The 24944-nt window shown below is 35.6% G+C and overlaps 3 protein-coding genes across 5 annotated transcripts; 2 read left to right on the forward strand and 1 right to left on the reverse strand.

Moving 5' to 3' along the window:
- The first annotated feature begins 2430 nt into the window (after positions 1-2430).
- Positions 2431-3780, forward strand: LOC117332288. Its single transcript, XM_033891174.1, has 3 exons — positions 2431-2576; positions 2771-3085; positions 3774-3780. Exons 1-3 carry the CDS (start codon positions 2431-2433, stop codon positions 3778-3780), a joined length of 468 nt encoding a protein of 155 aa, XP_033747065.1.
- A 2944-nt stretch (positions 3781-6724) lies between these two features.
- Positions 6725-11279, reverse strand: LOC117333329 (protein adenylyltransferase SelO-like). The gene is made up of 2 exons (XM_033892575.1): positions 10589-11279; positions 6725-8334 (listed from the first exon to the last, which is right to left on the reverse strand). The coding sequence occupies exons 1-2, from the start codon at positions 11241-11243 to the stop codon at positions 7247-7249; spliced, it is 1743 nt and encodes a 580-aa protein (XP_033748466.1). The 5' UTR covers positions 11244-11279; the 3' UTR covers positions 6725-7246.
- Positions 10934-17663, forward strand: LOC117333330 (uncharacterized bolA-like protein C8C9.11). Of its 3 annotated transcripts, none has more exons than XM_033892578.1 (4): positions 10934-10958; positions 13972-14072; positions 15963-16057; positions 17117-17663. In XM_033892578.1, exons 2-4 carry the CDS (start codon positions 13998-14000, stop codon positions 17220-17222), a joined length of 276 nt encoding a protein of 91 aa, XP_033748469.1. In that variant the 5' UTR covers positions 10934-10958; positions 13972-13997; the 3' UTR covers positions 17223-17663. The 3 variants fall into 3 exon arrangements, with proteins under 3 accessions (XP_033748469.1, XP_033748467.1, XP_033748468.1); XM_033892576.1 differs by lacking the exon at positions 10934-10958 and adding an exon at positions 11522-11567; XM_033892577.1 differs by lacking the exon at positions 10934-10958 and adding an exon at positions 11530-11603.
- Positions 17664-24944: the final 7281 nt, after the last annotated feature.

Below are 24944 nucleotides of genomic sequence, written 5' to 3' on the forward strand. Positions count from 1 at the left end.
GAAAAACATATCTGACTAGAATTACTGGTATCTTAACCAAAACAGGTTGTGAAGGTTAGTCTGTATTAAGAACTAACGTTTGAAACATGGTATACTTGTATGTTACAAACTATTATAAAAATACAGCATATCTGACTAGAATCACTGGTCTCTTAACCTAAACAGGTTGTGAAGGTTAGTCTGTATTAAGAACTAACCCTTGAAATATGGTATACTTGTATATTATTTGTATATTACAAACTATTATAAAAATACAACATATCTGACTAGAATTACTGGTCTCTTAACCTCAACAGGCTGTGAAGGTTAGTCTGTATTAAGAACTAACCCTTGAAACACGATATACTTGTATGTTACAAACTATTATAAAAATACAACATATCTGACTAGAATTACTGGTATCTTAACCTAAACAGGTTGTGAAGGTTAGTCTGTATTAGGAACTAACCCTTGAAACATGGTATACCCGTGGTATTAGGAATGTGTTATAGAAATGAAACATACAAGTGTTTACTACAGATGTACTTGAATTACTGGTATCTTAACCAAAACAGGCTGTGAAGGTTAGTCTGTATTAAGAACTTAACTTTGAAACACGGTATACTTGTATATTACAAACTATTATAAAATACAGCATATCTGACTAGAATCACTGGTCTCTTAACCTAAACAGGCTGTGATACCTTCTTTTGTTGACCTATCGGCGAGTAGGGTCTTGACGGCAATGGAGATAACTCTTACATTAATTACAAACAGTCATACAATAAAACCGGCAGGCCATTTTTACCGAATACGGATTTTTGATGATTATCTAGCGTATTTTGTTTTACGTTTTTTTTTCATTCACACTCTGACTTTGTTGGCATCATATGCATATCTTGCTAACTTGCAAATTTCGCTAATGTTATTGACACACAGTAATTGGATAATTATAAGTTTATATATGCATTGACGGTTTGCGCCTGTAATATAATTTTTAAATAGTTGTTTGTGTCTTAAATCTTGAAAACTTTTGCATACTAGAATAAAATAGATATTGTAATTTGCAGCTAGTTTCTAATTAACATTCAGGTATGATTCTGTTCACATGTGACAAGACACCGTGACGAGACGCCGACTCATCAGCGGCGCGTGCCTGTCTCTCGCCCGGTAATATGGCGCGGTTTTGTGTCAATAGTTATTGTTTTACCCCCTTTTCTCGGGATTTTAATGTATTACTTGCCTAGAAACAATTCATTTCATGTTTATAAAAAAACATACTAATACATGAAAAGGTATCCCAAATGATATGGTCTATGGGGAATCAGGACGTTTCTTATTTTTATTTTGTCACAAATTAACTACAGATGATACACTGTACATGCAATCCTTGAAATGGATGTATTTCATTTTAAATGGTTATGTATGGTATCAAAAAAATTCAAGTTGAGATCGGCAAAAACTGAAATACATGTATATTGTTAAATATATAGCTAATTGATCAGGATATTCAAAAGTGGTTTGTGGATATCGACAGAGACATATATATATATGTCTCTGATATCGAGAAGAGAAAAAGAGGGCAAAATAATCTGATTGTACGTATGTGTCCGGGAAGTTCGACACGCCTGATTTGTCGGTCGTGTGCTGTTAATCAGGCTATGGTGTATATAACAGAGAAGTGAGGAGTAATTAAATGGCCATCCACTGGCCAGGTGTTAATTGGTCCCAGGTGTGGCATTGATATCGCCTAGGGGCGTGATTGTACGGCTAGATTAAAGGAGAGGGCAAGCCTGGTATATGTGATTTCGGCTGTGATTTTAATTTTAATAAAGCTTGGTATGGTTGCGAAACCATGAAGCATGTTTTCAGAAGCATGCCCGATGAAAGCAGATCTGCACAAAAAAAAGACAAAATGGTCGCGTTATTTATGTAGCATGTACACCACAACCAGACAGATTGTTGAGAATTCACTGATACTACACAAATTTAAAAGGGGACACACTGTACAAAAAAAGAATTACAACCATAACACAATGCCCCACAGACATACAGGCAATTAAAAATAAAGCTTTAATAGAATATAGTGGTGTTAGGCAAAATCAAGTGTCCTGTCATGGAAACTCAAAAACAAAAGACAGATACGAGAGAACAGACCCAGTGATATTGGCCAAGTGTGCTTCTCAAGCACAGCACAAACCAGCCAGCGAAGTATATCACAATGCCAATTTAGATGATAGTGTTTTAGGCCCCAAAAATGCTAAGCAAATTAGTGACAAGGTTTATAGAGAGAAAAAAAATAGAACAGTAGAAGTATCAACACCAAATTTGGTTGACCAAGTCCTACAAATCCTCACGCAAAGAAATTCCAATCCCGCAATCCAAAAAATAGAATTCGGTAAGGACAATCTCCCTAACGTTATCATTTACACAGAGGAACAAATCAAAGACATGACATCAAATTGTACTGGGGAGGGTAGGAGTACAATAGGTATTGATCGGACATTTAACTTGGGAAAGTGTTTTGTAACAACAATGACATATAAAAACCAGGGGGTTGTTCAAACAAAAACAGGGGAAAATCCAATCATGCTAAGGCCTGTACTGTTACATTGGGATGGGGAGGAAGGGACCTATAGATATTTTTTCAGCACATTAGATCAAAACTTGGGGATGTCAAATTAACAATAGGTAGCGATGAAGAGCGCGCTATGACAAATGCCTTACAAGACGTTTTCAAAAACGCAGACTTCCTCTTGTGCACGAGGCAAATAAACGTAAATTGTGTAAGATATCTAGAAAAGACAGGAACTCCTGAAACAGAAAGAAAGAGAATCATTAAAATTATTTTTGGAACGGATGGCCTTGCCTTTACGAAAAATGATGATGAATATTTAACACGACGGGTCGATTTGGAACCATATTTGGCACAAAATTCACAGTTTGATAAGTATTGGACCAGGTATCTCGAACACAAAATTAAGGCATATGTCATAGCGCCTCTTCGACAGGGCACAATAGAACATTTATGGACCAATAACAACTCGGAGTCCATGAACAATCGCATTAAACAAGCAGCAGACTTCAAACAACATAAACTTCCGGAGTTAGTTGAGAAAGTAGCAATGGTTTCGAAAATCCATATGTTAGATCTAAGAAGGGCATTGCACGGTAGGGGAAATTACAGATTAGATAACAGATGCTCTCATTTAGCAATTTCACAAGATCTTTGGATAACAAAAACAAATAATGAAAAAGATGAACACTTCCAGAAATTTCTGAAATTAAAAAAAACTCACAACAAAACAGACACTATTTCGGCAACCGTTTTCAACTTTCAATGTGCAAGACCAAAACAGACCTGCGGTAAAAAAAAAACCTGGCCAGCGCAGGCGACAACGATCAGAAAAAAACCATAAATATTAAGTAAAAAAAAAAAAAAAAATAGGTTGCGCTTGTTCATGGACAGAGTTATAAATGATACTATATATACCATTTTGTAACCAATGTTTTTTCAGTTATGTACACATTTTTGTAACCAATGTATTATTCATTATTTTCGTTGTATTTATAATTTATTTACTCAAATATTAAATTAGTTATGTAGATTATCGGTCTCAGTTTCCGCGTGTCGGAGCCATACTATATGGTGATCTGGACCGATATCTACTTACTAATATTGTGTGTATTTCTTGATCAATTTTCAACCAAGTTATTCTTGATCAATTTTCAACCAAGTTATTCATTATCAATGTAGTTTTTGTAATGTGTAAATATATTTGATCTTTATTCAGTTTTTAACCTTGTTTTATTACTTTTATTTATGTTGAAAGGGTTATATAATGAGAATTTATATTGTCAATTTAAGAGTTATTTCACAATAATCAATGTACTGTTTTAAATCAAACATTGAATTAGTAATGTAGATTATCGGTCTCAGTTTCCGCGTGTCGGAGCCATACTTTATGGTGATCTAGACCAATATCTACGTACTAATATTTTGAGCATTTCTCTATCAATTTTTATCGAAGTTGTTCACTCTCAATGAAGTTTTTTAATACGTAAATATGTTTGATCTAATTTTATTTTTAACCTGGTTTTACGACTTTTATATATGTTGAAACTGTTATATAATGAGATTTTATATTGTCAATTCATGATTTATTTTTATCAATTTCCTCTTTTAATTACACTAGTTAGTTATGTATATATATTACCGGTTCAAGTTCAGTTTCCATATTACTGTATCGTGATCTTGACCGGAATCTACATACTAAATAATTTTAAGTATTGTTATGTCATTCTCACTGTAACTATATTTGTGCCAATTCATTCACAATTCACTTATGTCATAATTGTTATGTTATACTGAATGAAGATGATATCAACTGGTACGTATAGTTCTTTCTTATTTCCACGTGGTTTTATTGTTTGTAAGAGTTATCTCCCTTGCCGTCAAAACCCTACTCGCCGATAAGTCAACAAAAGAAGGTATCAATAGCTGTATTTGATATGTTAATATGTACATATCAATTTCTAACGGTGTTTCCATATAAGTGTTGATGCTATGAGATGTTTTGGGGTTGGGTGGTTTTTGGGTGGTTTTTGGGTGTTTTTGGGTAAATGGTTCGACCCCATTTTCCCTATGTACCGGTAGACCAATTCTTCGATAGTATCGTCATCTTCCTTAACCACGTGTCGAAGAATAGATTAGCTGCATAGTGACATCTTTTTCTTCTTCACTTGTGAACTTTATGCTGTTATCCACGGTGTTGATATATGCAGTCAAATCTTTCTGTGACCACTTCTTGACTATTCATTTTAACTGTTATATAAGTCCTTTCATATTTACATTACCAACCTAAGGAAAATGTTCCAGAATATCCGTAATCTGCCGTGATCAACTGAGTAAACTACCGTGGTCGACCCAGTCATTTGCCTGTCATAATTTACCCAGTTATCCGCCATGGTCAATCCAATCATCTGTCTGTCATGATCTACCCAGTTATCCGCCGTGGTCAATCCAATCATCTGTCTGTCATGATCTACTCAGTTATCCGCCATGGTCAATCCAATCATCTGTCTGTCATTATCTACCCAGTTATCCGCCGTGGTCAATCCAATCATCTGTCTGTCAAGATCTACCCAGTTATCCGCCGCGGTCAATCCAATCATCCACCTGTCATGATCTACTCCGTTATCCGCCGTGGTCAATCCAATCAACCACCTGTCATGATCTACCCAGTTATCCGCCGTGGTCAATCCAATCATCCACCTGTCATGATGTACTCCGTTATCCGCCGTGGTCAATCCAACCATCTGTCTGTCATGATCTACCCAGTTATCCGCCGTGGTCAATCCAATCATCTGTCTGTCATGATCTACCAAGTTATCCGCCGTGGTCAATCCAATCATCTGTCGGTCATGATCTACCCAGTTATCCGCCGTGGTCAATCCAATCATCTGTCTGTCATGATCTACCCAGTTATCCGCCGTGGTCAATCCAATCATCTGTCTGTCATGATCTACCCAGTTATCCGCCGTGGTCAATCCAATCATATGTCCGTTATTATCTACTCAGTAACCCGCCGTGGTCAATCCAATCATCTGTCTGTCATGATCTACCCAGTTATCCACCGGGGTATTTTTTATCGTGTTGTAAGTAATTTAGTTTATTTTCAATCAATTACTTGTAGGCATAAACTCAACGATTCGTATCAATACACAATAACTTCCTCTCTATCTTCAAGCAGTCAGATACTAGTAATTTAATCAAATGCCAAGGTGTAATTACAAAGGTATTTCTTGTCGGTTATTGATCCTACGTACGCTCGGTAATATCATCTGGCGCCATTATATGCCTACGGTAGGGCAGAGTTAAAGAATCACAAAATCTAGTGCGTGTACGTATATGTTCTACAAATATAAGATATGTTGGATAAATATGTAAAATTTGGTAAAAAATGACATGTGAAACTCATATCGAACACAGCCTCGCCAACCTGAGAAAGTGTTCCTCATCCAATGTTCTCTTGTAAGGGTTTCCATCGAACATAGCCAACAGCTTATGAAAGGGACAGCGATTGTTTGGAAGCGCACTATTCTCGCTACTTTATTTGTCAGAAACTTTTAAAATCCATGTATCGGAAAACTGCCGCAAACTATAATCGAACCACTCTATTGAAAACAAATGAAGCCGTATTGAGACGTAAGGTCATTGGTATCCCAATGATCCTCTGTATCAATTGGTTTTAGAATACTGCATAGCAGATATCTAATTAAACCCGACAATTGATTAATGGTTGTTAATCATGTGTATACGGGTTTCCAGTCGTTTTACACTACTAAGTATACAACACTATTTTCAAATAATTGTGCTTCTTTATGATAAACAATGCGCTGAAGCTTATAATGCATGCACCTGTGCTGACAAAAAAAACATCACGTTTTTAGTTGTATGAAAATAGACATTTTGAAACCAAAATTACTTTACAAAATACCGTTCGTATAGTCTGTAAACAAGAATTGAAAAATAAGTTAGTATACTATAGCGAAATGGGGTGACGCGTCAGGCATTGTGATTGGTCATGTTTCGATGTAAATCATGTTGGTGAAAACAAATGTAGCGTCGTAGTCATGACACTATAATCGCGGGAAAAGCGACAACTACCTTCGATTTCGCCCTCAAGAAAAGGAGAGTTCGGCCTGTTTACTACATAAAAAAAAAAAATTTCAGATAACAATCCAGAATTATTGCAGTCACTTTTAATTTTAGTATAATTAATAGAAAGTGTTGGTTTTGTAACAAACCTTTGAAAAATATCACGTTTTAGATATTTTTTTCTCCTAGTGATTTTTAACATTATACACGAGTCGTTTTTTTTAAACTATACCTTGCATAGTTCAGCACGGGAGAAAACTATGAATGGCCTGTAATCAAACATAATTTAGCTACGTCGAACATCCTTAACATCGTTCAAAGAGAACTGTAGAATTCGTTACTTTTACCAGCAGTAAGCATTTGTCTGACCACAGGCGTCTGCTTCCGGTTAGTAAAAATAGAAAAAAAACGTTAGCCCCTTACTCCTACTATATCAACGGTAGATAGTAGGAGTACGGGCTTATTTTTTTCTATAAATATTAACCAAATACAGACGATTGTGGTCTGACCAAGTTCATATTAGATATAACATTGCCATGACATGTGTGGTTTCAGTGACAGTCACGATGAACAACTTTGTCATGACGTGTGTGGTTTCAGTGACAGTCACGATGAACAACTGACACGGAGAGTATTCGCCCAGTGAGGAGGCGGGGATGCAAATCCGTTCGCTTCGGCCTCCTCCTGAAATGTGAAAGGTCGTTCTAATACTCGTAACACCTTGGCAATTTCGCTAAAGTCGTCTCGTTCCGCTTTAGTTATAGCTCTCTGAGCCATCCAGTTCCGAAGTACGTACCGAGGGTTGGTCAACTTCATTATTCTTTGTCTGTTTGTTTCGGTCACATTTTGGTCCATTAGCACTTTCTTGTACATTTTGACCCATGCAGCAAACCAATCGTGAGTAGCTAGTTTTTTCAGCGCCCACGCTTGATCGCCAGGTAACACCAGCATTTCGCCGATGTCACTGACACTTATCTCCGATAATTGTCGAAATGTCATTGTAAAATCAGCCTTCGTTTCTTCCATCATTTTCAATAGTATCGCAATGACCTGTTCGTCCTCCTCAGCTTCCTTCGATAAACCAATTTTCCGCCTGAATAGTTCCATGAACTTGTCTTTATAAATGTCCACGTACCCTTTGAGAACAACTGTCATCAGCTTTGCCTGACTTTTGCTCAGTAATGGCTGAAGAGCCAGTCTGAGTTTATCCAAGTTATAGTAGCCAACATCGGGCTGTCGTTCGTAACTATATCGGCCCTCATCGTCTGATGTGTTAGGAACGAATTTCGGGTTGTACTCCTCAAGAAATCCAAACGGTCCGAAGTCAATCGTTAAAGAAAGGATGCTGAAGTTATCTGTGTTGCAGACCCCGTGTGTGAACCCCACAGATTGCCACATGGCAATCATGGCGGCGGTTTGTTCAACTATTGCGCTATACAACTCCAAATACCTGTTAGCGCCGTGTAGATCAATGTCTAAAAAATACCTTCTGATTATAAAATCTGTCAGTTGTCTGAGTAAGTCTATCTCTCCGTTTTGCGCTAGGATTTCCAGGGATCCGAACCTGAACCATGACTGTGATATACGCAATACAACAGCGGCTCTCTCGGTTTGAGGGTGTCCATCGTAGAACTGGTCACGTGTGACAGGGTCATTACTAACCACAAGGGAGGCAGCTCGACTCGTAGGCACACCTAAGGACAGCAAAAAAACAGAGAAGCATGCAAATGTTTTATTTTGAAATTATATAACATATACATAATTATATCAGATATAAAACCGAAAGTCAACGATTATTAATCTTTGCAAACTTTTCGGTGCACATGAAGATAAGCCCCCCCCCCCCCCCCCCCCCCCCCCCCCCCCCCCCCCCCCCCTTTTCTCTCCTTTCGAAATCGGGAGACAACGGTGCGGTGGGACTAACCACATATAAAATAATGACTCCTTCTCAAGAAACAATTTTCCTACGGAAACTATTATTTCAGTCTTTATTGGATGTGAAATTTATGCCAAGCATGTAGTAACCAATTTCACACAATGAATATTTGACAGACCCATTGTATTCAATATTTCAGTAGTTACATTTGGAAGTATACAATCTACATGTGAATAATTTCAGGAATAGTTCAATGCATGTGCTTTGTCTGTGTACTACTTTTGGGCTGTGTGGCGAAAACAGGCCTATACCTTCTTGTTACATGTGCCATGTGATGCTTTGTTATCGGCAGTGTCGTGTAAGCGCTTTAGTGACAAGTTCTTGTGATTAATAATAAAGGGCGTTAATTGTTTCCCACTCGGAGTATAAAAAGGCCGACCCACAAGGTGTAGCGTCTTATTCTGGAGTTGGTAATTTGTCTGATAAGAACTCGATAATAGATTAAACTATTTAGTTGGTTTAACGACACTGAAATGAAGTGGCTTGACAAGTATTTCCTCGATCAGTGTCGTATACACATGAGTTACGACCAGAATATTGTACCGGGTTAAGCTTATCGTTGATGTAGTCGTGATGAGTTGCTCAGCCTATTAGGTCGGAGTATACGTAGGGCAGTGTTGTACATGCACACACACATATATATAGTGTAGTTCACGACACGCCGCTCATAGCTAACAGGGTGTAGTTTTGAGTCTGGTCACGACACCATATACTGTTCAGTGTTACTGTGATATTTAGTGACATGTATACAGCAGGTAGCTGTATTTTATAAATTGTTCAAGATATCGTTAGTCTTGAGTTGGTCAATATCATCATGCAGACTCGTTTGTTTCGTTGTGTGCGTGTGCAAGATAACTCTACTGTTGCTGAATATAATTGTAGTTACAGATCAGAGAGGCAGTCTGTTCTATATATTTGATATACAATTATGAATCATGTATGTAGTATTTTATAATGTCACATTATCTGCATGTATTGGCTTCTGTAGTATAGTCTGTTAATTGCTACCATAAGTTCATACAGGGACCCAAGAATAACTTGGTACAATCCGTTTATCAGTCGCTATCAAAATACACATACGAAGTGAGATTCAAAGATAATGGATAGAAAACAAAATACTATAAATTTCGTCTCCTAAAGGAAAGACGGACGGACAGACACAACGCAAAAACACAGCCCCCGCGGTTCCCTTTTTGGGAGTAATATTTACTATCTGATAAACTACGAACAACTCTTGTCCGATACATATATCGTAAAAAGTCTTTCAAAAGGAGGAAGACCAGTTGGCAACTGAGATAATATGTTAAATATTTTACTATACAGCTCGGCCCATAGCAATATGTTTTACATGTAAAATACAATAAATACAGCTGAACTTATTAACTATAGCATCACGATCGCCTATCCGGTCTAGTCTTAATTTCTGTGTTGATTTTATTCTTCACGGACGTAAAACAAGTTTACAGTTAAACTAGACAGTTGCAATAAAAACAAAAACAAACAAAATGTAGAAGTTAAGTGTGCGTTTTGAGGTCTTCAATTGTAACAGTTCTTTTTAGAATATCAATATTCTATATTTTATTATGGTTAAGATGACTTATACCCGATATTCAATTATGTTTTATTCTTTGTAACTACGTGTATATACTTGTACAATGTAGTTTTGATATATGACACTTAAATAAACAAATTGATTGGTTGATTGATTGATTATATATAATACATATGGATTATAGGTTGGGAATTCGAGTCAAGCCCTGTGTTATACCAGTAGACTGTTCGTCTTATGTTTTATATTGATCCATGCAAATCGTTCAGTAGGCCTATATTTCAATAACAGAATATGAATATCGACATGTAGCTGATTGATTTTGATGTAAATAAATAAAAGGAACCAACACATTAAAAACATTTGGATTCTGTTAACGTTTTCAGGTCTTCATATAATATAAATATATTATATATGCATACTATCTTTCGTGCGTGGGCTTAATTTCGATTGGAATTCTTACCGAGTTGGTAAAGAGCTTCGCTACAAAGGAATTCGCGGACAGACGATCGTATCACTGCTCGCCCGTCCCCACGACGGGAGTAAGGAGTCAGTCCCGAACCCTTCAACTGCAGCTCCCATCTCTCGCCCTTCCTGTTGACGTAATCTCCCAACATGACCGCTCGTCCGTCCCCAAGCTGACCTGCCCAGCTTCCAAACTGGTGACCACCATATCTATGGGCCAAGGGGACAGCTCCGTGCAAAACAAGGCTGCCACTCACGAAATCGGTAAAGTCTCGACTACGAACGACAACTGGGTCAAGATCCAAAATATTTACAAGCACGTCGTCCGATATGGCAGCTAAAATAGTCCTCGAACGTAATGGAACAGGGTATGTAATCGAAAATAGAGAGTTCTTTACTTGGCGAACATAATTCTTCTTTACCGGGTCGATCGGGAACTCACTTAGTAGGACGTTTCGCTGTGAGTTAAATCCCCAGTCCTTCAGTGTCGAGGCAAGAGTATATTTGTCCACATCACAAGTACCACTGTCGATATTAGTAATAATACAATTAGGCCTAACGTCGTAGTATATGCATCGTTTGTTATACTGCAAAAAGCATGACTTAGATTCAAGATACGTATATGCAAAATGTACCAGGCAGCTGCAAACCATCAAAAATAGGACAAAACGAAAGTGGACACGTGGAAACATCACTCAACATGTTTACGGAAATGACGTAATTAATACATAGTTTCACAATCATTCAGATTGACTTTTTAAATGAAAAGTACAGCCCATAAAAGTGAGTAGACTTACAAATTTGTCATATCATTGAGAAACTATAAGGTTCAGGATATCATCAATTTAAAAAGTTTGTTGAATATGTATGTTTCCTTCTTTACTTAATCGATAAAATTCTTGGCCCCTTCCGTATGTTTCATTTTGATTTTTATGTAATCCGTACACCGGAAGTAGCCATAGCTCGCACAACAACAGGTCAGTCGCGAGTCATGCAAAACGAAATTATATATGGTCATATCAATGATAATATGCATTCAATATTTTTAGTGACAAACTAACCTGGCTGAAATTAATACCCAATGAAAGGTATAATCGTAACAACGTTATGGTTGCGACGTCTAAACTTATAGTTTTAGTAGTGTTCCGTTTAAATCTGTACAGAGGTCCTAGCCTCCTCTGTCAATACACTTGGTATATAATTATATATTGGGTGTATTGACAGACGAGGCTTCAGTAGGCCCTGTGGTTTTTGTAGGAACTCAAACTACAGTAGGCCTAGTATAATATATGCATATTGTTCCTGATCTATCAGAGCACAGGTGCCTGACTCGTTTTTATAAAATAATAACATATAGAGTACATATAAATGAGAAAGGTTCTGAACTCCCCCAGGCTTGAAATCTGATGTATTTATTACTAAGTACCGTAGCTTCGGTTGTATTGGGTGGATTTTTTCGAAGTAGGACTTAAATTGAAGAGAAATGGTCAATCTTTAAAATAAGCCATAACATGTTGTCGATTTCTCGATATGAGTTTACGAAATCGGGCGTGAAACTTCAAAATCCCCTCGATTTTGTTTAGTCGGACAAGTTGACGTAACGGGGTCACCACACTTTGACTCTATTGGACATAGCTTTAAATACGAAGTCCACGGGTTAATCAAGAGGTACGCTTCATCAGATCACCGAATACAACTATTACATACACTTACTTTATGTATACGAGCACCCTATCGACGGCCCCGGGACTTTTTATGCATACTGATAGCAGATTTTCCACTTGAGTAGCCATGTTGTGTCAGCCGCGGTAAATTTGAACAAGCATTCTGATTGGTTATAGAAAATGTGTTGAACCAATCAGAATGCTTGTTCAAATTTACCGCGGCTGACACAACATGGCTACTCAAGTGGAAAATCTGCTATCAGTATGCATAAAAAGTCCCGGGGCCGTCGATAGGGTGCTCGTATACATAAAGTAAGTGTATGTAATAGTTGTATTCGGTGATCTGATGAAGCGTACCTCTTGATTAACCCGTGGACTTCGTATTTAAAGCTATGTCCAATAGAGTCAAAGTGTGGTGACCCCGTTACGTCAACTTGTCCGACTAAACAAAATCGAGGGGATTTTGAAGTTTCACGCCCGATTTCGTAAACTAATATCGAGAAATCGACAACATGTTATGGCTTATTTTAAAGATTGACCATTTCTCTTCAATTTAAGTCCTACTTCGAAAAAATCCACCCAATACAACCGAAGCTACGGTACTTAGTAATAAATACATCAGATTTCAAGCCTGGGGGAGTTCAGAACCTTTCTCATTTATATGTACTCTATATGTTATTATTTTATAAAAACGAGTCAGGCACCTGTGATCAGAGACACAGGTACATGTTGCTGAACATTGTACTCGCCAGTTTTGATTATACAGGCCTATAGCTATAGGCTATACCATAAACATAAATAGGTCCGAACCTCAGACGAGTCAAAGTATAAAATATGAATAACATAACCTTTAAGAATATTTTGGCATCATACAGAGTCGATTGATAAGTGGAATAGATAAAATAAAACCTCTTAACATAAATAATGCTCCCCCAACATGTCCATTCACTGGTTAGTCATTCAATCACGTCATGATATATATTTGCTATATATATGATCAATTCTGGATGATGCCAAACATTTATCAAGGCACTGTTATACTTATTTCATAAAATTCTGGCCTCGGATGCGATACTACATGTAAGTTTCTTTCATTTCAAAGTAATGGCAGAATGAAATTCAAGTTTTGTGTTGTAATAAAAAAAAGAAGGCAAAACAGATTTGAATGGTCCCGAGACCAAAAAGTATTGCTGCATTATAACATGGCCCAAAGAGCCAAGCTTAAGTCATGAGCTTATTATGGCATATACTGCAGAGCATGGGGATCTGAATGAAGTTATGAAATTTCTGGGGCTACGTCGCAGGGGCCTCAGGGATTCCCCTTTCACAACAATCAATAATTTAATTTGAATGATGCCACAACAACAATACAATGTTGTCACTGTAACAATTCAATGGCACCATGATGACATTTTGATCATGTTATGTCAATATTGTTTTGCATTGATATACACTGTAACATCAATATGAGATGGAAGAGGGCCCTTTTTAAAACTGGGTAAGAGAAGATCATCGTTTACCCTCTTCAGTCTTATGAGGGAGATAGAAGCTTAAGGATCTCCAGAAGCTGACAAACACTTGGCAAGCCTTGTGTTTGTCAACTAAAGTATCTTCACCTTGGGTCGAGATCCTCCTGCAGTCTCACTCTCAATTGGGTTGAAAAATTTATGAATCTGTATTGTGTATTTTGGTACTCAATTTTTGGTTTTCTTTCCAGTTCCGAGGCATAAAGGGAGATAAGAGATGAGTGGGAGTACTGGTATTACATGTGAACATCTGAAGGAAAAGCTGACAACAGCAATTGGTGCAACAAATGTCGTGAGTTTATGCTGAATACTTATGGTGTACATCCTATATATAATATACTTGTTACTTTTCATTAAGCTCTTAGTATGATGATGGCTCAACACAATGTGTCATATGACACTAGATTAACAACTGTTACCCTCTTTGCTGTACTTAAAAAAATATACAACCAGCAACAACTGTTGGAGTATTAGTAATAAGTAATCCACAGGCATTGGTAACATGTATGGCCTGAGTATCGAGCTTATACAAGCTTACACGTTACCCCTTCCAAGGCCACACCAGGACGGTCTCTATCAGGGCCTGTTCTCCCAGTTTAGACATATACGTATATTGAAAAAGTGGATATTTTCACGCGTTGAAATTTTCGCTTAGTCAGCCTCCAAACTGTTCGCGGTGTTGATATTTTCGCGCTGTCAGTCATGATGAAAATATGTTTTCGCGCTGCGATGTCATTGGCCATGTACATAAAGTAAGTTTTTTTTCCAGCAAACTCCATTGAAAGCTCGCGACGATCGGTCCAGTAAATACCAAACTTGGATCAACAGACACGTTTAGGTTAATTGGGTGCAAGTGTGATCATTGCAATACGTCTGTGACAGAAAAAAACCATTAATATATATCAGATATTTTAGCGTTGATTCAGTCTTTTACATTGAGACGAGACACTTGATTGCAACTTTAGGCCCCGAAAATTAACATTTCTAATACCAACAAATTTATCTATTTTGTCACAAATGAAACGTGTGCTGTTTTGGGGCCTATAGCTACACAATGGCCGACCAGCTTTGCAACTGATATGTAGCGATCGTAATTATCATGAAATGAAGAATGTTTAATGATCAATCAACATTAAATTAGATGAAATACTATAATTTCACTAATTACTCAAATTAGTATAGCCATGTCTCAGACAAATGACCGACCATGACAACGGTTAAACATCACGGACGACATGGTTTACTACCAGGAACTTGCGGCTTGCAGGTATATTAGTGTATTTAGTTTATTTGGTGGAAATATTCGCATGCCAATATTTTCACGTGTTATTATATTCGCGTGGGGATATTTTCGCGGAGATTTAATGATCGCGAAATAAGCGAAAATTTCCACGCCTCGAACATTTCCACTTTTACAGTATAGCCATTATAATTACTTCAATGACATGGATCAGGGATGTCAGCTAATGAGATACAGTGATGAGATTTCTGCCGCATCAGCATGCGACACCCGACGTGGTAACTCCATTTAGCTGTCTGGTACTGTAACAGTACTAGTGTGGATCACCAGACTCTGGTGGTCACAGATATCATAACACTGAACATGTGTTTGACCCTGGGGTCAATTTCTCCTTATTAACAGCATCCAAATGCCTAGCTGCCCATAGATCTCCATTTACCTGTTCGAAGTCACACTTCAAACATGACATATATATTGCGACAAAATACTGTACCATTTGCCATACAAGCTTAATGAAACCACAAGGTTTTTTTTTAATTTTAAACAAGGTTGCGAAGTAATGAAACACTACAACATTTATGACTTCTATAATTAACATGTTAGTTTCCAATGAAAGGAAAAGCAGTAAATGACTGCAGTATTTATCTACTGCAGTTCAGTAAAAAGCCCGACAAATGCTATTTCTGCTTTGCAATAAAGTGAATACCATCTTGCAGGGGCTATAATAAGGTCATTCTCCTGTCAGTGTCAAACTTTATGGTTTGGCCGTCTGGATCTATTACAGGATAATAACTATGGTAGAAATTCCTCAGTCTGGGCTGATAATCTGCATGTCAGAGGACTATTGTCTAGACTTATCTGATGAGAAGATAGGACCCAAGCTATCTTAGCGATGTCATAACTGTGTTTATACCATACACATACTTTCTGTTCTTTCTTTAGGATATAACAGATGTGTCCGATGGATGTGGAGCCAAATTCGATGCTGTGATTGTGTCACCTCAGTTTGAAGGCAAAAAGCTGCTTGCCAGACATAGGTAGTTATAAACTACTTCATTTTTCTGTGACTTTGATTACATACAAAAATCAGTGCTGTATATTCAGTTGTTGTTAAATGTAACCTCGATGTAATGTTGTTATGGTCAGTTCTTGAACTTCTCGTAATTTTTTTCATTCAAAATACAATTGTACAATAAACTTAAAAGAGCAGCTGATATCTTTATACCAACTACATCTCTTCTAATTAATGTCACATTAAAGTTGGTAAACAAATTGTTTCAAACTGCTTAGTGTGCCATTTTCAGGACACAGCTTGCATGAAGTTAAAAAGTGTGTAGAGTTTAAGATAAAATTCAGATCATTACCATATTTTAGGGTGGTCACTATGTCTGCCATCTTGCATTGAAAAACAAAACATTCTTCCCCCAAGTACATGAATAGTACAGAAATAGAAGCTTCTTTATTGAGTAACGTATGGCCTTAAGATTAACTGAAATTTAATTTAACCCAGTCTAGTGAGTAGTGTTACCATCTGGAAAATCTTATTGTTGTAATTTTTTGTTTACCAGAAAGTCACATCAAGGCAGAACTTTCTCTTAATATTTTGTATTTTTGGCCCACACAACAACTGAAATTAAGATCATTGCTAAATTTAGATGATCGGGTATATTTTGTTAGTCCTTTCTTCATCTCATATACTACTTGTCCCTTGAACTTCATACTTGGAGCACGATTTCACTTGTACGTGGTGTGTTACTTACCAAAAGTAGCTTATTCTGGCCTACATTTTGATCTTTGACCTGCATGTATATCAACAAAAAAGCTTGTCTAGGCTCTATCCCAAAGTTAGTCACCATAACTTCATACCTGTACTTCTCCCATGAGCAGTGTCATGTGCCAACAGTGTATCACTCTGACTTAGATTTGACCATCCGATGAGGAACTTTAATTCACGCATCTTCTTATTTTTGGTAACTTTATTTGATGAATTCACTATTGTTCAAGTTTTAAGATTAATACAGATTTGTTATATGTATATGTCTTGAAATAACTGTTGTAAGTTCGGTAAAAATTATATGTTGAATTCTTCATTCCAGATTAGTGAACAATGCTCTGGAAGATGAGATGAATATCATTCATGCTTTCACCATGAAGACTTACACACCAGATGAGCAACGGAACAAAATCAATGACAATAAATGAAAAACTTTTTAAAACTTCGCTCAACAAATTAAAACTGACTTTGCAAAATGTGGAGATCTCTTTAGATCAGATCGAGGGTTGGATAAAGAGAGGTTGTAGAAAAAATATTGCAAAACCTTGTAAAACCTCGCCCAACAGAAGCTGCAGTGCTCTTTATTGTATATCGTTATTGTAGTTCTGTTGTCAGAGGGCAAAAAGTATGCTGACAAAGTTGAAGACCTGATAAACATGTTCAAACATTGTCAAGTGTTTAAATATTTTGTCATTTGTGTATTAATGATGTATATCTGTAGATATACAACACTTGTCTGATGAATTCTTAGTAATTATCTTGACTCCTTATTGATATTGTATATCATTAGGCTGGTTCCATCGATCATGTGTCGGTGTACAATGTTTAAAGATTCTTTATACCAGTAATAAAGAACATTTTGAAGTTTTTCTCATTGTGACTTATACATGTACTTTAAGCAATATTCTACCATGTTTGCTATGCAACGCCAGTTTTGATTGGTTTAAAACCATGTATTATTTTCCAATAATACACGCTCGTGCCAATAAAACACGCTTGTGAGTCACAGCTGTTACAATTTTATATACCTAATATTCACCCGTTTTATAAAAGGTTACTATAGCCGAGTGGGCTAATGGGTTAGTCTTTTAATAAATTTTTATCACGACGCGAGTTCGAATCCTACGGAGGCCCCCCCCTACCCCCCCTTTTTCTTTTTCTTTTTTTTTATCCTTTTTTTTAAATTTTCAAAATCAATGCCATATGATAGATGCTCTTGATCGTAGTACTGCATTGCCTGTATATTTCATCAACAAATAATGCAATACTCAAGAAATAAATTACAAGGTTTTCTCGGGGTTTCCTTGCTGTTTTTCTATTAGAAAGAGGTCGATCTCAGAACTAAACAGTACATGGTAGAATAGAAATAATCAACTTTGACTCGTGTATTGTTGCAGGATATACAACTCGGACTTGGATATTTTGCAATTTTAATTAATAACTCAGGCCTGCGGCCTTCGTTATTAATTAATTGCAAAATATCCTCGTCCTCGTATATCCTGCAACAATACACGAATCATCGTTAATTATTTCTTAAATAACTTACAAATAAATTGAACAAAGATTTTAAGTTTATGAAGATTATTGATTTGGACGAGACGACATCACATTTAAAGAGACAAAATTTATATATTTTTTTTCAATAGCCCATAAAAATGTTGAATGGATTCTGATTATGCTGATGTGACATCTGTTTTATCCTCAAACTCTGGCCATTTTTTGGCTTACCAGTGTGAAGGGCATTTAAGCTTACGACATGGTGCGGTGTACATGGTCCTTATGGTGTCAACTTTTCCTTTCAAACAACTTCCTCTAAATAACCAAAGGTACAGATAATCGGCCTGCAGCATGCTGGAATGAAGGGCTACAAACTTTGTTCAAATGAATGACCTTGACCTACTTTCAAGGTCACAAGTCATACATATTGAGTTTTGCAAAAGACTAATCAATAACCAAAATGCCCAGTGTACTGGTATTGGACCTGTTACATGCCGTGATGATGGGCTACCAAGTTTCTTAAAGGAATGGCCTTAGCCCACTTTTGAGATCAAAGGGATCAAATGTCTTGATATCTTCAAACAAATTCCTATCATTAACCAAAAGCCTTAAGTCCGGGTATTAGACCAGTAGCATGCCAGTATATGACCAGGTAGGCTACCAATTTCTTTCAAGTGTAAGACATTGACCCACATTTAAGGTAGCATGGGTAAAATTCTTAAAAATCTTTAACAACTTCATTCCAATACGCAAAAGGCCTAGCTCACTGATATTGGGCAAGTAACATGCTGGGATAAATGGCTACCAAGTTTGTTCAAATGGATGACCTTAACTGTGCACAGTTCTAGGTCACAGCTAGAGGTCAAATGTGTTCAAATCTTGAAATAATAAAGATAAAAATAATCATGTCTCCCATACCGTACAAATTAAAATTTTTTGATAAATTCGCTGAAGTTTTAAAGAGGTAATAATTATGTAAAGAGTCTGCTTTTAGCTCACCAGCATCAGGTCCCTGTTAAGCAATCCTTGCAATAGCTATATCTTGAAGGATATTTCTCTGTTCAATTTTGTGACTATTTCAGTATTTGGAAAGATAAAATGGCCGACACTGGTGGCCATCTTTGAATTTGAAAATATTTGTTTTTATTAGCTCACCTGCCCGAAGGTGTAGCATGCTGGGGTAAAGGGCTACCAAGTTTGTTCAAATGAATGACCTTGACTTTCATTCAAGGTCACAGGAGTCAAAAAGGCTAAAAAAAAATTAGACGACTTCTTCTAAATAGCCAAAAGACCCAGGGACTTGATATTGGGTCTGTAGCATGCTGGGGTGAAGAGCTACCAAGTTTGTTCAAATGAATGACCTTGACCTTCATTCAAGGTCACAGGAGTCAAAAAGGCTAAAATCTTTAAACGACTTCTTCTCAATAACCAAGAGTCCCAGGGACTTGATATTGGGTCTGTAGCATGCTGGGGTGAAGGGCTCCCAAGTTTGTTCAAATGAATGACCTTGACTTTCATTCAAGGTCACAGGAGTCAAAAAGGCTAAAATCTTTAAACGACTTCTCCTCAATAACCAAGAGTCCCAGGGAGTTGATATTGGGTCTGTAGCATGCTCGGGTGAAGGGCTACCAAGTTTGTTCAAATGAATGACCTTGACCGTCATTCAAGGTCACAGGAGTCAAAAAGGCTAAAATCTTTAAACGACTTCTTCTCAATAACCAAGAGTCCCAGAGGCCTAATATTTGGCCTGTAGCATGCTGGGGTGAAGGGCTCCCAAGTTTGTTCAAATGAATGACCTTGACTTTCATTCAAGGTCACAGGAGTCAAAAAGGCTAAAATCTTTAAACGACTTCTTCTCAATAACCAAGAGTCTCAGGGAGTTGATATTGGGTCTGTAGCATGCTGCGGTAAAGGGCTACTAATTTTGTTCAAATGAATGACCTTGACCTTCATTCAAGGTCACAGGGGTCAAAAAGGCTAAAATCTTTAAACAACTTCTTCTCAATAACCAAGAGTCCCAGGGAGTTGATATTGGGTCTGTAGCATGCTGGGGTGAAGGGCTACCAAGTTTGTTCAAATGAATGACCTTGACTTTCATTCAAGGTCACAGGAGTCAAAAAGGCTAAAATCTTTAAAACGACTTCTTCTCAATAACCAAGAGTCCCAGAGACCTAATATTTGGCCTGTAGCATGCTGGGGTGATGGGCTACCAAGTTTGTTCAAATGAATGACCTTGACCTTCATTCAAGGTCACAGGGGTCAAAAAGGCTAAAATCTTCAAACGACTTCTTCTCAATAACCAACAGTCCCAGGGAGTTGATATTGGGTCTGTAGCATGCTGGGATGAAGGGCTACCTAGTTTGTTCAAATGAATGGCCTTGACCTTCATTCAAGGTCACAGGGGCCAAAAAGGCTAAAATCTTTAAACGACTTCTTCTCGATAACCAACAGTCCCAGAGACCTAATATTTGGCCTGTAGCATGCTGGGGTAAAGAGCTACCAAGTTTGTTCAAATGAATGACCTTGACTTTCATTCAAGGTCACAGGAGTCAAAAAGGCGTAAATCTTTAAACGACTTCTTCTCAATAACCAAGAGTCCCAGAGACCTAATATTTGGCCTGTAGCATGCTGGGGTGAAGGGCTACCAAGTTTGTTCAAATGAATGACCTTGACTTTCATTCAAGGTCACAGGAGTCAAAAAGGCTAAAATCTTTAAACGACTTCTTCTCAATAACCAAGAGTCCCAGAGAGTTGATATTGGGTCTGTAGCATGCTGGGGTAAAGGGCTACCAAGTTTGTTCAAATGAATGACCTTGACCTTCATTCAAGGTCACAGGGGTCAAAAAGGCTAAAATCTTTAAACAACTTCTTCTCAATAACCAAGAGTCCCAGGGAGTTGATATTGGGTCTGTAGCATGCTGGGGTGAAGGGCTACCAAGTTTGTTCAAATGAATGACCTTGACCTTCATTCAAGGTCACGTCGATCAAGTATGCTTAAATCTTTAAATGACTTTTAGTGAAAAGCCAAAGTGCAGAGAGACATTATATTGGTCCTGTAGCATGCTTTCAAATAACTGCAGGATCCATATATGAAAAGATCACTGCATTGCAGGTGAGCGATTTGGGCCCATTGGGCCCTTGTTAATATTTCTCGAGAAGTACGGGAAGGATAATTTTATAAGACTTCATATGTAGGTTTTCTGTAAACCCTTGTTGTGTCTGATCGTAAAAGAAAGGCCGACATGGGCAGGGCTTAGATTTTGAATGTTGAAGCTGGTTATCATTTTTTCTCTGTATGTGCAGGTTTTTTGTCTATTCTGATGAGAAAAGTAATAATATTGTGAATACCATATGTTGACAGCACAAATGATTATAATGAATGAGGAGAAAAGAAAGGAAAAGTTCAAACAAACATAGTTGAAGAACCAAACCTTATATATCTTGGTAAAATATTTATCATTATATTGCAACTGTTAGACTGCATGGCTCCATCTCAAATACAGGTATACATTGTACATTTTATGATAAAGAAATGTTAAAGAAATTTTGTTTTTTGGAAAGATTTTTTTGCAAAAAAATTTTTTGGGCCTTTTTAAGGTTTTTAATTTTCCCTTTTTCCAAAGTCCAAAAATTTATAATTTTTCCGGGCCCTTTGGGAAAAAATTTTTAAAACCCAGGACAAAATCCTTTTGGTTTTTTGGAGGGGTGGAAACCAAATTTGGGGGAATTTAAAAAGGAAAATTAAACCCGAAAAATTTAAACTGTTTTTTTAATTAAAATTAAAAAAAACCTTTTTTTTTGGTTTTTTTTTCCAAAAAAATAAAAAAAAATATTTTTTGCGGGTTTTTACCAACCCTTTTTCCCTTTTTTGGTTTCCAAAAAAATTTTTACTAAACTAGCCCTTTTTTAAATTTCAAGCAAAAATAATTTAAACCCCAAAAAAAACCAAGAAACTGTAATAAGTTTTTTTTTTGTTTATTTTAAAAGGAGAAAAACCCCAAAATTTTGGCCCCGGATGGGGGAACCAAATTCCAAAAAAAATTAAAAAAAAGAAAAAATTTGGGTTTCCTTTAAAATTTTTCTTGGTATTTTTCGGTTTTTTTTTGGGAAAATTTCCCTTTGGGTTTAAACCGGGGTAAAAAAAAACCTTCCCCCCTTTTTTGGAAATTTTTTGGCCCAGTAATAAAATAAAACTTTTTTGTTGGAAAACTTTTTGGGCAAAACTTATTTTTTTGGGTTTCAAAAAACAAAAATTTAAAGTTTAATCTTTTTTACCCCAATTTTTTATTTTTGAATTTTTTAATTTAACCCCAAGGTTTATTAACCCATTTATAAAATTTTATTTTTCTGTTTTCCCCCAAGGTTTAAAAAACCTTTCCCAATCATAAATTTTTTTTTCTTTTTTCTAATAATAATTTTTCAAATTCCAATTAAAAAAAATTATACAGCCCAAGAAAAAAAAATATTTTTAAACCCATTGCCAGAAAACTTTCCTTTTTTTGTACCCTTTTTGTTGCAATAAAACAAAAAAGGAAAGAAAACCCCAACTTTTTGAATTTTCTTTTTTTATACAAAAATTTAAGGATTCAAAAAAAAACATTAGGCCCAAAGTTACAAAAAAATAATAATCTTTTTTAAAAATTTCAAAAAAAATTTTGATTTTGTTTTTTTGTAAAAGAAAAAAAAAATTTGGGATTTAAAAAAATTTGAAAAAACCAGTGGTTTTATAGAGTTTTGGTTGGGAAGGGGTTTGTCAATTTTAAAAAAAAAACAATTTTTTTCCCTTTTTTCGGATAAAAAAATCCTTTTGTTTCAAAAGTTTTCCCAAATTGGGGACTAAACTTAAATTTTTCTGTTAAATTTTTTTTTGAACATAAAAACCCTTTATTTAATGCTAAAATAATTATTTCTTGAACTTTCACCAAAAAAAAAGCCCGCCCCCCTTTTTAAAAGTTTTTATATTTCCCAAATATTGCAAACCATTTTTTTTTTAATAATTTTTAAACCTTTTTTGGGTTAAAAACCTTTTAATTTTTTTTCAAAAATTCATTGTTTTTGGGGGTTTTCTTTTAATTTTTTTAAAAATTTATACAAATTTTTAAAAAATTATTTTATTCTTTTTTTTCCCCCCATTTGCTTTTCGGTTTTTGACCCCTTTTTTGATTAATATAAAGAACTAATTTGGGGGGAACCTTATTAATTTTAAAAAAATGTAAAAAGCTTGCATAAAAGGAAGAGCCATTTCCCTCCTTTTTGGGAATTCCCCCCAGAAAAAAAATTTCCTAATAGAGGTTTTCTTCTTTCCCTTTGAACCTCAGCAAATTTTAAAATTCCGGGGTTGGGGGGGGGAAAAATTTGAAAACCCCACAAGGTTTTTTTTCAAAAAAAAAAATTTTATTTTTGGGAAACTTCCAAAAATCTTAACCCTTTTTTTATTTTGTTTTAAAAACCCCTTAAAAAAAAATTTAAATTTTTTTAAATAAAAATAAAAAATTCCAAATTAAAAACAAAAAATTCATCCCCCCCTTTACGTTTTTTTTAAATTGTAAAGTTTTTTAAGCCTAAAAATTTTCAAATTTTTAAAAGTTGGTTACTTATACATTGCAAAAAAGAACCCAAAATTTTTTGTTTGGGGGTAAAAAAAATTTTGTATGTTTTATATTCTATTTTTCCCTTTTTAAATTTTTTAATTTGAACTTTTTAAAAACCCCTTTAATTTTTTTTAGGGAAATAAAATACCAATTTATCAAAAAAAGAAAAAAAAACGCCCTTTTTGGGGAATGAAATATTTTTTTCATTCCTTTTAAATATTTAACCTTACTTTTAAATTAAAAGAAAACCCCCTTTTTTAATTTACATTTTTGGGAAAAGTTTTAAAATAATGGTCCTTTTTTTTTTTTAATTGGATAAAAATTATTTTAAATAGTATTTCTAATGTTTAACTTTGGAAGGTACAAATTTTACAGAGGGAAGGAAATAAAAATTTTTACTTTTAATGGGAAAAAGGTAAAAAGGGTTTACAAAAAGGAAGTTACATGGGGTTTCCAAAAAAGGGAATAAGTACTTTAAAAGGGTTTACACCTAGAATGATAAAATTTCAGGGGGTTGGGGGGGGATATGAACCTTAAATTTAAAACAAGAAAGGTTTACTTTTTTTTTAACTTTAAAGGGTTTTATAATTTACATTTGGTTTTTATAAAATTTAAGTTTTTAAATTTTAAAAGGATTGTTACTTTTTAATTTTTTTTAAATTGAAAAGGGTAAAAATAAAGTTTCAAAAGGAAAGGTATTTTATAATTTCAAAAAAAGGGAAAAAAATTCAGTTTTCCTTAAAAAGGGAATTAAAATTTTTTAACCTAATTTTTCCTTTTTTCATAGGAAGGCCTTTTTGGTTTAAAAAACCTGGGATGGTATTAAAAAAATTTACAAAAAATTTTGGTATTATAATTTTAAAAGAAAGGTACTTAATTTTTTACCTTTTTGGAAAAGGAAAATTTTATTTTTTCCCTTTTTAGGATATGTTTTAAAAATTTAAAATTGAAAAGGGACTAAAATTTTTTACATGGAAAAAGGTACTATAATTTTAACACTAGGAAAAGGTTATTTTAAAAAGTTTACACTTAGGAAAAGGTACTAAAATTTTCCCATAGGAA

Source organism: Pecten maximus, chromosome 8 (genome assembly GCF_902652985.1).
Source record: "Pecten maximus chromosome 8, xPecMax1.1, whole genome shotgun sequence".
Classification (NCBI taxonomy): Eukaryota; Metazoa; Mollusca; class Bivalvia; order Pectinida; family Pectinidae; genus Pecten; species Pecten maximus.

Bases quoted from the DNA above. Each gene is read 5' to 3' on its own strand.
- LOC117332288 (XM_033891174.1), top strand. From the start codon at position 2,431: ATGACATCAAATTGTACTGGGGAGGGTAGGAGTACAATAGGTATTGAT. The intron at 2,577-2,770 runs GCCTGTACTGTT...AAATTGTGTAAG, and splicing joins GAAAATCCAATCATGCTAAG to ATATCTAGAAAAGACAGGAA.
- LOC117333329 (XM_033892575.1), bottom strand. From the start codon at position 11,243: ATGGTTTGCAGCTGCCTGGTACATTTTGCATATACGTATCTTGAATCT. The intron at 8,335-10,588 runs GTAAGAATTCCA...TGCTGTCCTTAG, and splicing joins CGAAGCTCTTTACCAACTCG to GTGTGCCTACGAGTCGAGCT.
- LOC117333330 (XM_033892578.1), top strand. From the start codon at position 13,998: ATGAGTGGGAGTACTGGTATTACATGTGAACATCTGAAGGAAAAGCTG. The intron at 14,073-15,962 runs GTGAGTTTATGC...TTCTTTCTTTAG, and splicing joins CAATTGGTGCAACAAATGTC to GATATAACAGATGTGTCCGA. The intron at 16,058-17,116 runs GTAGTTATAAAC...TCTTCATTCCAG, and splicing joins AAGCTGCTTGCCAGACATAG to ATTAGTGAACAATGCTCTGG.